Below are 13,853 nucleotides of genomic sequence, written 5' to 3' on the forward strand. Positions count from 1 at the left end.
AAACCTCCTACCTACATTTATTTTATTAATCAAAGTGTAAACTTTCTCTGAAGTCAATTGAATCTGGAATTGGCAATTGCAATTTAATACAATCATATTATTAGTGAATGTAGAACAAGATTATACAGCAGAGCACCTGCATCCGATTGCTCATAACATGACATAACACAGCATATTGAGTTCTAAAATATATGACTGTCTTCCTTAGGATGTGCACTTGAGCATAGGTGTGCTACTTTTTGCTACTTTTCATTTGTTTCGCTGCTTATAGTATATATACATGGCCGCGCACGACCATGCCATGGCGTGTAGAGCGCTGCGCTGCTGCTGGCTTACCTTCATTTGTTTTCCTTGCCGCATCAACGAGGACGTGCGAATTCACTTGTTTCGGCAATCCGCTTTCCGTCAACATTCCATGCGTAGATATTAACTCCTCAAAACTGATAATGTAGAAACAACTGTTTTCTACATTTTATCAAAAATGGAATTGAATGTCAATAACATTGAAAGTGCAGATGTTGAGAGATTAAAAGCCTCTTTGAGAGCTCTCAAAAGTAGACGCTCTGAAAAATACAAAGCTGCGAGGAGGATCATGGATAAGTTTGAGACGAAAAATGCTGAATGGTTGAATTCCGAATTTTCAGTATTATTGACCATGAAAACTGAGCGAGAATATCTAACATCTTCTCATCTTGGTCGCCCAAGCCTAGAATTTCATGAGAAATCTGATCGCTCGAAACGGCGGGAATCTGCAAAAATCCGTACTGAACTGAAGCACGATCCGGAGAAACTATTAATGGCTTCATGCTATGCAGCAAACCGAACTGATAAGAAAGATTTGTATACTGTTCTCAAGAAGGTTTCAGGAAACTGGGAGCAACCAAGAAAAGTTAGAAAATTGTTGGAGGCAGCGGAAATTCCAATAAAAAAAAAAGACTGCTGAAGAAGCTCTTACTTTCCTTCTCGATAATTCCCTAACTAAATCTGTGTACACAAATATACGGTTGAAAAGCAAAAACTGTGGTGCTGATATTTGACCGTCGTACAATTGTGTTAGAGAAGTTAAGATGCAATGTAGACCACCCGAAGAAAACATTTCGATTTCGGAGAAAAAGGCAGAGGTAACTCTGCAGGCCTTGTTGAATCACACTTCCAGTCAGATTGTGGAATTGGAAAGGGAAGTCATAATCCAGCATATGCATAATTTGGGTAGTACGGAAATGGATCTTTCGTTGATGTGTACGTGGGGTATGGATGGTAGTACTGGTCACTCACCTTACAAGCAATCTTTTAAATCAGCAGAAGACAATGAGAGTCTCAGTTATGAAAGCTTGTTTGTAACTTCTCTCATCCCTTTAAGATTGTCCAATGCGGACAATGTTATTCTTTGGAATAACAGAGCGTCTCAATCGCCAAGATCTTGTCGCCCTATTCAGATACTGCACACTAAAGAAACCGAGACAATTGTTTTGAATCAAAAAAAGAACATTGAGAATCAAATTGACAAGCTAGAAACTCATAGAGTTGCATTAAATGATAGACGGAGTATTCGAATCCATTTTTCTTTGTTCTTAACATTGATAGACGGCAAAGTACTGAACATAATAACAGGGACAAAATCCATGCAAACTTGCCCCATCTGTCATTCAACTCCTAAGTTCTTCAATGACCTGTCCAATAAGCTGAAGGACCTATTTCTACCAGACGTAAATTCGTTGATGTATGGACTCAGTCCATTACATGCGTGGATCAGGATACTAGAATGTTGCTTGCACATTTCGTACAGGCTTCCTCTCAAGGTCTGCCAAGTAAGATCTCCTGCTCAAAAAGAAATATTTGCTCAGCGGAAAAAAAAAGGTTCAAGAGATTTTGTGGGAAAAGTTGGGATTGATAGTGGATAAACCAAAACCAGCAGGCTCTGGTACTACGAACGATGGGAACACAGCTCAACGAGTTTTGGGAAATACAGATGAACTTACAGAACATCTTGGACTTGACTGTGAGTTACTTCGTAATTTCAAAACAATTTTAACCGCTATGTCACAACAGCTCCCGATAAATCCACTTGAGTTTGGAAAACTTTGTGATTCTACTGCCCGAATATACGTAACTTACTACAACTGGTACTCTATGCCTTTAACGTTACATAAGATAATCATTCACGGAGCCGCAATCATAAGCACAAGCGTGTTACCGGTAGGAATGCTTGGCGAAGAAGCTTCTGAAGCTCGCAACAAAAACTATAAGAATTACAGACAATTTCACAGCAGAAAACACGACCGCCAAGCTAATATGTATGATGTGTTTCATAGAGTAATGGATTCTTCCGATCCACTCATTTCTGCGATCAGTGTTCATTCGCGACTTCAGAAGAAGAAATTTTTGCCCATTTCCGAAAATGTCAGAGTTTTACTCGCTGCGCCTCAAGTAAATGTGATACCAGAAGACGCAACATCCAGTTCCGATATAGCAGATCGAGAAGATGAAGAGGCTGATCTATCAGAAACTGGAATTCTGCTAGACGAAATTGAATTGACCGATGAAGAGGGAGATGGAACTCACGACAATTTGTAAGCGAAAACCATTTGAAAGTGTGAGAGGCAAGGAGACTCACTTAAATCAAGCACCCCGAGTAGTGAGAGGCAAGGGGGACTCACTTAACTCAAGCACCCCGAATAGTGATTGGCAAGGGGACTCAATAGAATCAAGTACGTTTAGTTTTTCGAAATTTTGACTCCAGATTCGGAGTCAGAGCCTCCAAAAACCCTTAGATACCAATTTTTAAGTGAATCCATTAATTTTTTGAAATTATCGTCCGCCATATTGGATCAGCCATTATGTTTTCCGAAATTGTGACATCAGATTCGCAATCAGCGCCCTCAAAGGCCCCTAGATACCACTTTCCAAGTATATTCAATAATTTTTCGTGTTGAATGTCTGCCATATTGAATCCGCCATTTTTTAAATTTCTGACTTCGGATTTGCATTTAGCGCCCTCTAAAACCCCTGGATACCACTTTTTGAGTGGATCCAATGATTTTTTTAAATTAGGCTCCGCCATATTGGATCCGCGATTTTGTTTTTTGGAATTCTGACATCAGATTCGGAATCAGCATCTTCGAAAACCATATATTAGTGTCCTTGCAATTCATTGTTGTACATTTCTATATGTTTCCCGACTTTTGTCCACGAAACCGGGTCTCCTGGCCCACTGTGCACTTGTGAGAAGTTCATTGACCTGTTTCCGAACCCCTTAGCGGAAGACATGCGGATATCTATAATTTTTGTGAAATACAGGTTTACTATAAAGATGTCAAGATTAAGGACTTTCAAAAGAACAGCGAGCCTCGTTGCTCGTTCTTTTTGTTCTTGGTATTTGAAGAATGCATACACCTTACTGTATCCCTACTCCTCGTGACCACAGTCTCGCCTATGAAGACACTAGGCCCTGCGTCAATTTTTGGATGTACCCTTCTAATAAATTTTTTTTAAGGAAATTTCTATCAAAAGTCTCGACCTCGCCAGGGGCGCACACTCCCTCCGCCACCGTGGTAGCGACGGGCTATTTTCATTTAAAAAACGCTTTTTCTTCGTTTTTACTTAAAATCATGAATTGTTTAGTATTATTTTCAGTAAATTCTACATTTTCCAGTCCATCTCACTCAAACCCACACCTCACCCACCCAACCTCTTGGGTACCCACTTCCCAGTTGGGGTAGCAACAGCTACTTTTCATATATGGCTTGTGCGCCCCTGGATCTCGCGGGGAGCGAAGGGTGTTTTAATTGACGGATAGACAACTTCCTAGAGGAATATCTATGCCCGCTACTGAGAGAGTAGCACACTCCTGTTTTAAAAAGGCCATTCCCAAAATATCATTTTGGAGAATCGGAAAATTATTTGGCACTTTGGGAAAGTGCTTTTCGAAGCCTTTAATTAAGCCTTTGATTTCGCCATGGGTAGGGACCATCTCGGGGGCAATTCAATCATAAAAGAAGTTCTACCCCCATAAAAACTATTATTCTGTAATGTTATAGTTGGGTTTGACCTAAATTTGTCGGAGCCGATGCTGAGTACAACGAGTTTTCCTGGCGGTAATTTGGATTCAGGGGCGCCGCATTCTGATGCAAGCGCCCCTGCTGGAAGGTTAAATCATCCCTTGATGTGAAACGTGCTCTTTTATTTTGACGTTCTTTGTCGTACCTTTGTTTTAACCTACATTCATTAATAAGGTGCTTATCATCGCAATACGTTCATTTTTTATCATTATCTTGACCTTTTCTTTTTTCGTTGACTATGACTTTTAATTTGGGACAATTACGTTTATAATGACCAAATTCCTCGCAATAAAAGAATTGTATAAAAGAGAGTGATCTTTCTTTTCCGTTTCGCAGGTCTTGTACCCCCTCATTTTTTACTACTCGCTTTTGTGATTCGAATTTTTCGCTATTTGATTAACGCTGGATTTGGAACGCATGCCATAGACGCTGATCCATGTAGCATTTTCTAAGTCTGCCTCGCAGCAAACTCTATAGCTTCATCAAATGTGGTGGGAGACTTTTCTCTAACCAAATCTAGAATTTCGCGATCTAATCCACGCATGAAATTTTTAATCGCGTTTTCCTTATACACCTGACAACGTTCCAGGCCCCGAGCCCCTGGATTTTTGTCTATGACCCGTATAATTATTTTATTAGGGATGTCGCTTACGCGAATGCCATAATCAGTGACACTTTCACCATATTTTCGCGTGATTATTGCGAGTTCTTGCGCCAACTGACTCGCGTCAGCTCTGGATCCGAAAGCTCTTTGTAACGATTTTAAAATCTCTTGTAATGAGGCTCCCACCATATTTTCATGTGCTTTAGAGCTTGCCCTGTTACTTTGCTTTTTATAAACTTAATTAATAAGTGAATTTCTGCCTCTTCCACTGAGGCAGCAGCAGCGCGACAATGCTCGATGAACATGTTGACCGACATGTTCGTCCCATCAAAAGATGGGATGATATCGCCAGCTAGTTTCAAGACACCACCCATCTTTCTACTACTGACTAAACGTTCGCCGGCATGTCCAGACTGAATTGACAATGATGACCCTTCCCGAATTTTGGGATCGTGAAGAGGGTGACCGAAGTGACCCCAATGACCTACCTCACGATCCATTTGCAACGATAGCACGCTTCTAGTTGCGACCGGTGCCATCGGTGCTATTTCAGTTTGAATTAAGGGTAACGCATCGTTTGATTTTCTTTTCTGGCCTCGTGTTCTATGCATTTTTAAACTATAAAAACGGAAATTTCAAAAAAGAAAAAAATTTTAAACTAAACCCTTGATCGCTGATTTACAGATTTTTAAAAAATTTCTAATTTATCTGCTATATCATCAGAGATTGTACCTTACCGACAGTAGATCAACCCTTCAAACCATGAAGGCAGAAAATCTACACAATATCGATCAAGTTAAGAATCTTCAATAACAGAAAATTTTTAAAAATAATTACTTGTACCATTAACACCTAGCTAAAAATTAGCGTTATGTTCTTGAATTAAGAGTTCTTATTCTGATCCCTCTAATAGCTTAATTGGAAAAGCACCTGAACGGAAATCAGAAGTCTTGTGGTTCGATTCCCAATGGAGTGAAGATGGAGTAGAATCTTTTTTTCAAGAAATAATTTTAATTTACAGATTTTTTTTATATATCTGACTTCAATATTTCTAAATCGTCATCTTGTGTCTTTTGATTGGATTATTTAATGCATTTTCAAAATTCGAATTAATTTTAATTAAGTTATATAATACTCTAAAAGATTTGAAAGTTTTGAGTGCTCAAAATATGCAGAGTTTAAAATCTATTTTAAATTTTCAACTATTTCAACTAGGAACATCAAAACAAAATTTAAATTAATTTTTTGGAAGGCAAAAATTTAATTTAGAAAATCATTTCAGAATCACGATGATTATTATTTGAAAAACTATGCTTATAAGAAGTTAGGTTTAATCAGTAAAAACAAATTCACAAAAATAAAAAAATGAACAGATTTTTAAAATAATTAAAAGAAAGACACAAGTTATATACAGAAAACTTTATCTTCCTTCCTAAAAGACCTCCAGGATGGCGAATTCCTTGGCGCATCCGTCTGCACTACTGATTAGCGTAATCAGCAGCACAACCCGATGGGAAAACCCAAAATTTTGGGGAAAAACGCTCGGGATGATTGGGGTTGACAGTGTTAATGGTCACACTCGTCTTGGCAGCTTCCTCGTTGCAGAAAATCCTCGCCGTTCTTCAACTTGAATCTGACGCTCGTTCGGGCTAGAAATCGACCCTTCATCCACCTTCCGGGATCCGAATTGAGTCAATCCGTCGATTTCCTGCTTTAGTTTGTCACTTCACTTTTCACAATTTATTGTCCAACTTAATCATTTATCCCACAACACGGCCACTAAATTTATTTTTATTGTTACGTCCGCACTTTGTTAAAAATGTCCGACACAAGCGCGAAAATTCAAACTTACTTAATCCAATTGAAAAAAAATTTCCTTTCTCGTTCGGGATCGCTGCTGCATTACGGCCGTTGAAACGACCTCCTGAAATTTTGGATGGTAACTAAATAAAACACTAAACACAAAATGATTTGATTATAAGGAAAAATCAAATTATTTATTTAATTTTGTTAAATTATTAATTTTACACTGAGTCACGCACTCACAATTATTTTAAAGAACGCTCGTTAAACTGCGAACGCGTCCGAACCGGGAGATTCTAATTTACAAAAAATGTCCTCAACTTTCAAGACAAGTAACGTGTACAAAACGAAAATCGACGATAGACTGACTTTTTGCGCCTTCTTGGTGGCTGTGCTACCCCGTGACATCGCTGGGTCAAGACCAGTCGAAGGCGGTGATCCGTCCCCACTTAGCCAATCGCAGTTCTAAATCAACCCCCTAAAGAGATTTTCCTTTCTAACGCAAAGGGCCCACGGGGCCCGAGTTACGCCCTATGAGTCGCTGGAGTAGGAGGTTCGTTCCGTGACAGTTTCCCGAGGTACTTGAGAAACTCGAAACAAGAGCCCGTTCTTTTTATATATAGCCGGAAGGGTAGAAGCTGCATAGCCCAAACCCCTGAGTGGGTTAATCCGAAACACGTGTAGTAGTACTTTAAGTGTCTATCATAAATTTTAACTGAGATTTTTGGAAAAGCTATACAAATTAAAGACCGAACATTGAAAAGAACCAGGGACCAGTTTTAAGTTAAAGAATAGATTTCCTCTCATTTTGATTGCATGGGAAAGTTGAAAGGTATTAAAATTAGGGTGGTCTATTTCGAATTTTTTAAGTTTACAACTTGCAGATGTTCGTTTATACGCTGGACGTGACTTGCCCGTGTATCATAATTTGTACGGTCGATATGGTAGTTATTTCACATACCTACGAGCTCTGTAATAAAATCATGACATGGACATAGGAAACAAGGGACTAGGCATGCCATTGCAGGGGTGATGCAATGAGGGAGGAGGTCTGCCATCTTTTTATGTCCCGCGACAAACATGGCAGCGCCCATATGTTTATATTTTCATGCACAGTTTGTTGGCAAAAATGCTCGCGCGCATAATCAAATGGCACATCGTAAGATGGCTGCTCTCCCCACTCATAGAATTCTCTCCCCTCCCGTGGATTCAACCCCGCTCGCCCAAGTTAGGATGGCATGCCTAGTCCCGTGTTTCCTATGTCCATGCGATACTGTGACATATTTTCATTTATTTAGGCGGAAAAGGTCGGTAAATTCAAAACACCAGGAATTTCAATTCAAATAGAACACTTCTTATTTTTGTTGGCAAGCAAAAAGACAAAAGGACATTAAAAAAAGATATTGCCCTCCACTCGGTACAGAGGTACAATTTGATCTGCCAGAGTTTTTGAATTCGGAGATAACAATGCTCCTCAGACACCCCCAACTTTTTCTATCTTCGATTTAAATGACCAATGGGGTGCCAATACGGGGTAGTATAACCCCAAGGGGCGTACAAGGTGCGTGCGCATCTACTCCACGTGGACTTACAGATTCAGTTGGAGGTGCTCGCAACGCAGTCCCAAATACTTAGGCCTGAAGCGATATGCGAAGCTTTTGTTTTCACACTTTCTCCCGGAAGGTTCTTACCCTAATATAAAACTTAACTAGAGAGGAAGAAAACGTAATAGAAAATTGTCAAATTGAGGAAGGAGGTAGTAAAGATACAAACTACGGATTCTAATCCTATAGTCCTATGTTTACGAAAAATATTCAACAAAGAAATGTTCGTTTTCTGAAATTGGCAATGAATTGCCCCTCGGAATCGTCGTCAGCATCTGTTTCTTAATCCTCGGCTTTAGATGGCTAGATTTAGTCTCTGAGATAGTCTGAGAGATTTGGTTCCTTTTCAAGGTACTTTTAATGACCCTTTTAAGAGTGGCCCGACGGTAACGTAATGTTCCTTTTGTATTCGTCACGTACAGGGCGGGCAGAGTTATTTACAGTAATTGGCCGTGGCTAATCCGCTCTGCCTTTTTAGATTTCTCTTCAAATTATTAACACTTTTTTTTTAATTGATGAATTTTCTCATTATAATTATTTATAATTATAACTTATATATTGATATACAATTTTCTAGTTGAATTAAAAAATGTTGTCTTTTTTGGCGTATCTCATTCCATTTACGAGAAACGTTCTATTAATTCCAATTTTAAGCATTAAAAAAAAAGTTAGATATTTGAAGTCATCGAAACCCGTAGATTCCGAATTATTATGTTTTAGGCTGTTCGCTATGAAATTTAAAAAAATCTACTTCTAAATTTTAATCTGAAAGCTTAACAAAGGACCCTTGAGTGTCGCTACTCTATTGAGATAGCCTCTCTGCTTGTTATTTATGATCGTATTCTTATTTCCATATCGGAAAGGGTATTTTAAAGTCTTCAGACCATTTAAACGAGCTCCCTGGACCTTTAAAAATATCTACCTGAGTGCCTGCGGAGAATTTCTCTGAGCTTCTTTGACCTAAAGAATTTTTAGTATATACTCAAAGATTCTTTTCGGTAGGGCAGCTTCTCTACTTGTTATTTATGATCGTATTTCTATTTTAATTTCGGAAAGGACATTTGAAAGCCCTTAAAACGTTTAAAAGAGCTACCTGGACCTTTAAATATATCAACCTGAGTGCCCACGGAGAATTTCTTTGAGCTTCTCAAACCCTAGAGAATCTTTAGAATATACTCAGAGATTTCTATCGGTAGGGTATCTAACTGTGGGTCATCATGAGTCTCCTATTTGCCAGATAAATTTATCTGCAGCTTTTATCCAGATGGATCACGCGGCCCTTAATCATCTACAATGTTTACAAAATAAAAAATTGCATCCCTTTCGAACATATAACCTCAAAACTTAAATATTAAGTTTGATCAATTAATATATCTTAAAATTGTGTACATTTACTTTTTTGGGCGTGAGTCCAATAATTTACGCCATGGATGAATTAAAATAAATTGAAAAATAGTTAAAACAATCTTTTTATTAAATATATTATGAAGACAGAGATGAGTTGGGAGATTGTTCATGTTATGGAATAAGAGACTCCGTCAAAATCCGACTGCTAAAAGCGCCATCTTGGTTTGTGGGTCAACTCCTCGGCGTTACTTCGCCGTTTTCGGCATTTTTCAGACGTTCCGCGTTGGTAATTGCTTAATTTAAAGAATTTAAAAAATGAGTTACCACCACAGTTACAATTAAACGAGTTACCATAAATGTAAATGATGTACTGCATATTTATTTACCACTCGAATATTAAGTGTTTATTATATAATTATTCTAATGATTCACAATTATTAGTGAGTAGTTATATAATGAAAACTACTTATTTCTTTTAAAAATTAAAATTTTAAATATTATATCGTTACATAGCTATTTATATGCTGAAAAGTCTTGCGCTGATTGGGGGAAGAGCCAAGCAGCCTAGTTCAATTTTCTGTACGAATGTCGGAAACCGCGTGACGTACTGTGCGGTAAAACTCTCCGCTTGACAGGAAAACTCAGCTGATCCTTAGATTCGACGTACAATCTCTTTAAAAGAGAAGCACCAGCTAACTCTAGTCGAGGTATTGTGTGATGACTCAGAGAAGCGACCTTGGATTTACTACAAGCTAGCCTTATAGTAACGTTCCCTAACGAATCGCTTGAACGAATGAACAGACATGCGCCATATCCATACATAGACGCATCGCAGAAACCATGTATTTCGAAAGAAATGGGATCTGGGCATCCCACATATCGAGGAAATACGATCTCCTTCAATCTTGGAAGTTGATCAGCTACCACGATCCATTTTGTGTGGATGTCTTGAGGCAACGACTCGTCCCAAGTAATTTTTGCTCGCCAACACTCTTGAATCAGAGTTTTGGTATGAAGAATTAAAGGGCCGACCAAGCCTAAGGGATCGAAAATCTTCGCTATCTGAGATAACAATTTTCTGTTGGTGGAAGTGGATTGAGAATTTTGTGGATTCACCACATACGTGAAGATATCTCGTTTAGAATCCCACACAACTCCAAAGGTTTTCTTTGCAGATTCTCCCTGGATTCCGCAATCTAAATCGAAAATTTTCCTATCAATGTTATCTAACGCGGACGGATGATTAGACGCCCATTTTCGAATGACAAACCCTCCACGCCTTAGAAGGTTTATCATTTCATCACGAATTGCCATGATATCGTCCAAGGTATCAGCGCCTGAGAGAAAATCATCGACGTAGAAGTCGCTACGAAGCAGACGGGAAGCTCGGGGAAAATTAGCCTCTTCATCCTTAGCAAGCTGATGAAGGGTGCGAATCGCTAAGAAAGGTGCGCACTTTACTCCGAAGGTGACATTATTCAGTGTAAAGGTCCTAATTTTTCCCTCGTGATACCAGAAAATTTTCTGAAATTTTCTATCGTCAGGGTGAATCCAAATTTGACGATACATTTTTTCTATGTCTGCAGTAACGACGTAAGGGTGAGTACGGAAACTCAACAGTTGATGATGTAAGGGCTTTTGAATTGTGGGGCCGGTCAGCAAAAGTTGATTTAGGGAAGTACCGGTTGTGGAATTTGCGGATGCGTTGTATACTACTCTATGCTTATAGGTATCGCTTGTTTCCTTTATAACTGCGTGATGAGGTATGTAATACCCATCATCGTTGTCGTCCTCGCACAAGGTCATGTGGCCTAACTCTATATACCCGTTCATTTCCTTTTCATACTCGGCTCGGAAATGGGGATTCGCCTCAAATTTTCTTTCTAGAGAATAGAATTGGTGTAGAGCTTGCCTTTTAGTCGAACCTAATTCGAAATTGCCAGGGCGGAAGGGTAAACGAACGGTGTAACGGCCTGAACTATCGCGAGTTGTATTTTTAACGTAATGTTCTTCGCACATTACGTCGTCGCGAGACTTGACCGGCTGATAGTCAAGATCTTCAATAGTTAAGAACCTTTCTAACAGCTGATCCAGTTTTACGACGTTGCATGAAGCAGAGTTAAGAGGGCTGCTGTTCATTGAACCACCAGCAACTATCCAACCGAACGAAGTTTTCTGGAGAGTGATTTTGGAATTTCCACTAGCTAATTTGATCTGACCGATTGCCAAAGAAGACATTGTGGGACCAGACGCTAAAAGAACGTCAATAGGCCTAGGAACATGAAATTGCGGATCGGCTAGTTTTATATTCTTGGGAATGTTAAATTTCTCTCGAGGAAAAGTTTCATTCGGCACTTTGTTGACGATTTTTGGTACGATCAAGAAATTTAATTGATGTTCAGTATTATTGTAAGTTGAAAAGAAAGTAGCTTTGACATATTTTTCCGAAACAGTGCTCGTATCGTCAACTGCTCCGATATTAACAAAACACTGTTTAGTTGGCAACTGTAAGCTATTAAGAAATTTTTGAGTCATTAAATTCGCGTTTGAACATGAATCTAATAATGTGCGTTCGACGCGTGGGAATAGGTCGACATCAGTCATGGTTGCGTTTTTTCCGATGAATCAGGAGTTTTAGATTTTTTGTAATGGTGAAGCAACGTATGATGAGCTTTATTACATCCCTTTTCCCTGCATCGTTTCGTGCTGCTGCACGAGGATGAGTGTAGGCAAAGACAATTTCTACACAACTTATTGTCATTGACAATACGATATTTTTTAGCGAGATTGAGCTCCTTGAAAGCTGAGCATTTGTAGAGACGATGGGGTTGACCACATTTAAGGCAAGCACTATTCGAAGTGTCGGACGCGGTGACGAAAGCGCGAGTTCCAGTTTTGAGATTTTTGGAATGCAGAGGACTTTCGTTTTCTCCTTGTCTTTTTTTCGACGTTCTAGGATTATTGGGCATGTTGCTTATTTGACGAAGTTTGAAAATGGTATCTTGTATGAAGTCATACAAGTCGTCCAACTTCGCGACCTTGTCGCCTGACAAACGATCTACCCATCGAGAGGATACGCTAGGTGGTAGAGCGCGCTCTAAGAGACGAATGGCTACCTCATCGCCGAACTGGACTTCTAATGATTTCAACATCGTAACGTGTTGACGCGTCTTATATAACAACTGCGCTAAGGTGTCAGGTTTGGCTTCTTTTGTGTAAGGTAAATTCAAGAGTGCATCGATGTGGTCGGATATGATCATACGTTTTTGATCATACGCCTTACACAATGCTTGCCCAGCTAGAGGGTATTCTTCGTCGCTAGGTCTATACGCTTTGATAACCGAAGCAGCCATATCTTCTTCACATGCGGTTGCTAGTTGAGTATGTTTGACGTACCCGCTGATCTCTGCGCGATCGTGCACAAGCGATTTGAAAGCGCTTTTCCACCTCGACCTGCTTTCATGTTTACCATCGAACTTTGGAATCTTAATTTCAGGTAAAGTCGGTACAGTAACTCTGTCAGTGAACGTGAAATGCGTACCGTTTAAAGCAGTAGAATTCGCCAGAGGAGCTGGAGCAGGTGGAGGTGGCCTCAGCTTGTGCACCTGGGTAGCGACCGCGTAGTGATCCGATTCGATTTTTTGGTACGCGGCGACGCGAGGATGATCTGATTTGAGTGCGACTAACTCCTCATGATTATTTACGTACTCGTTGAAAAGTATTTTAATATTCTTTAAACGCATTTCCGCATTTGTTAATTCGACAGACTCGCCTTGCAAGAACGACTTGAGTGATTCAATTGATCTTTCCAACGCGCAGCTCTTTTGAACAATGCGTGCTATACGCTTCTCGTTTCCGTTATCCATTTTCAACTTATGAGATTTTCAACCAAGTGCAACTACAATATGAATGGAACGTTGGTAAGATCGATTGAATTTGATAAACGAACAAATTTTTCAATTTGCAGGGATTGGAGAAATTTGTTAAATTGTCTTACGCGAACAATAATTGTTTCAATAAATTAGATTTTTATAAACGCAGGAATTAGAACAAGCGCCATTATCAATATTACGTAATGAATAAATTTATATTTTGTATTTTAAACTAAATAGGCATTAATGTAATTATAATAGTAATAGTGAATTTATTTATTCTCTAATTCTATTGAAGAGTGTCACGCCAATTGTTGTTGCGATGTAACTCACATTGTGAATTTTTTAAATTATGCAATTTCAACAAGCGTTACTAATTTTACTAACGCAATTCAACAAGCGTTACTCCTGAATATAAAGAAAAAAGGAAAAAGACTTATCTTTAGTCGCTAGAGCGAAGTTGATGGCTCGCTGGTGTGTGAGGCCCCCTAAGATGAGAGCGATGGCATTGGTCGTCGCTGGACGAGAATGATTTTATCGGCTGTCGTTGACGCCACTGCTGATC

The 13,853-nt window shown here is 39.2% G+C and overlaps 1 protein-coding gene across 1 annotated transcript; it reads right to left on the minus strand.

Annotated features, from left to right (window-relative positions):
• Positions 1-9,980: 9,980 nt before the first annotated feature.
• Positions 9,981-12,020, minus strand: LOC117182570. Its single transcript, XM_033375661.1, has one exon. It carries the CDS (start codon positions 12,018-12,020, stop codon positions 9,981-9,983), a length of 2,040 nt encoding a protein of 679 aa, XP_033231552.1.
• Between the last annotated feature and the right edge of the window lie 1,833 nt (positions 12,021-13,853).

This window comes from Belonocnema kinseyi, chromosome 2, assembly GCF_010883055.1.
Source record: "Belonocnema kinseyi isolate 2016_QV_RU_SX_M_011 chromosome 2, B_treatae_v1, whole genome shotgun sequence".
NCBI classification, from domain to species: Eukaryota; Metazoa; Arthropoda; class Insecta; order Hymenoptera; family Cynipidae; genus Belonocnema; species Belonocnema kinseyi.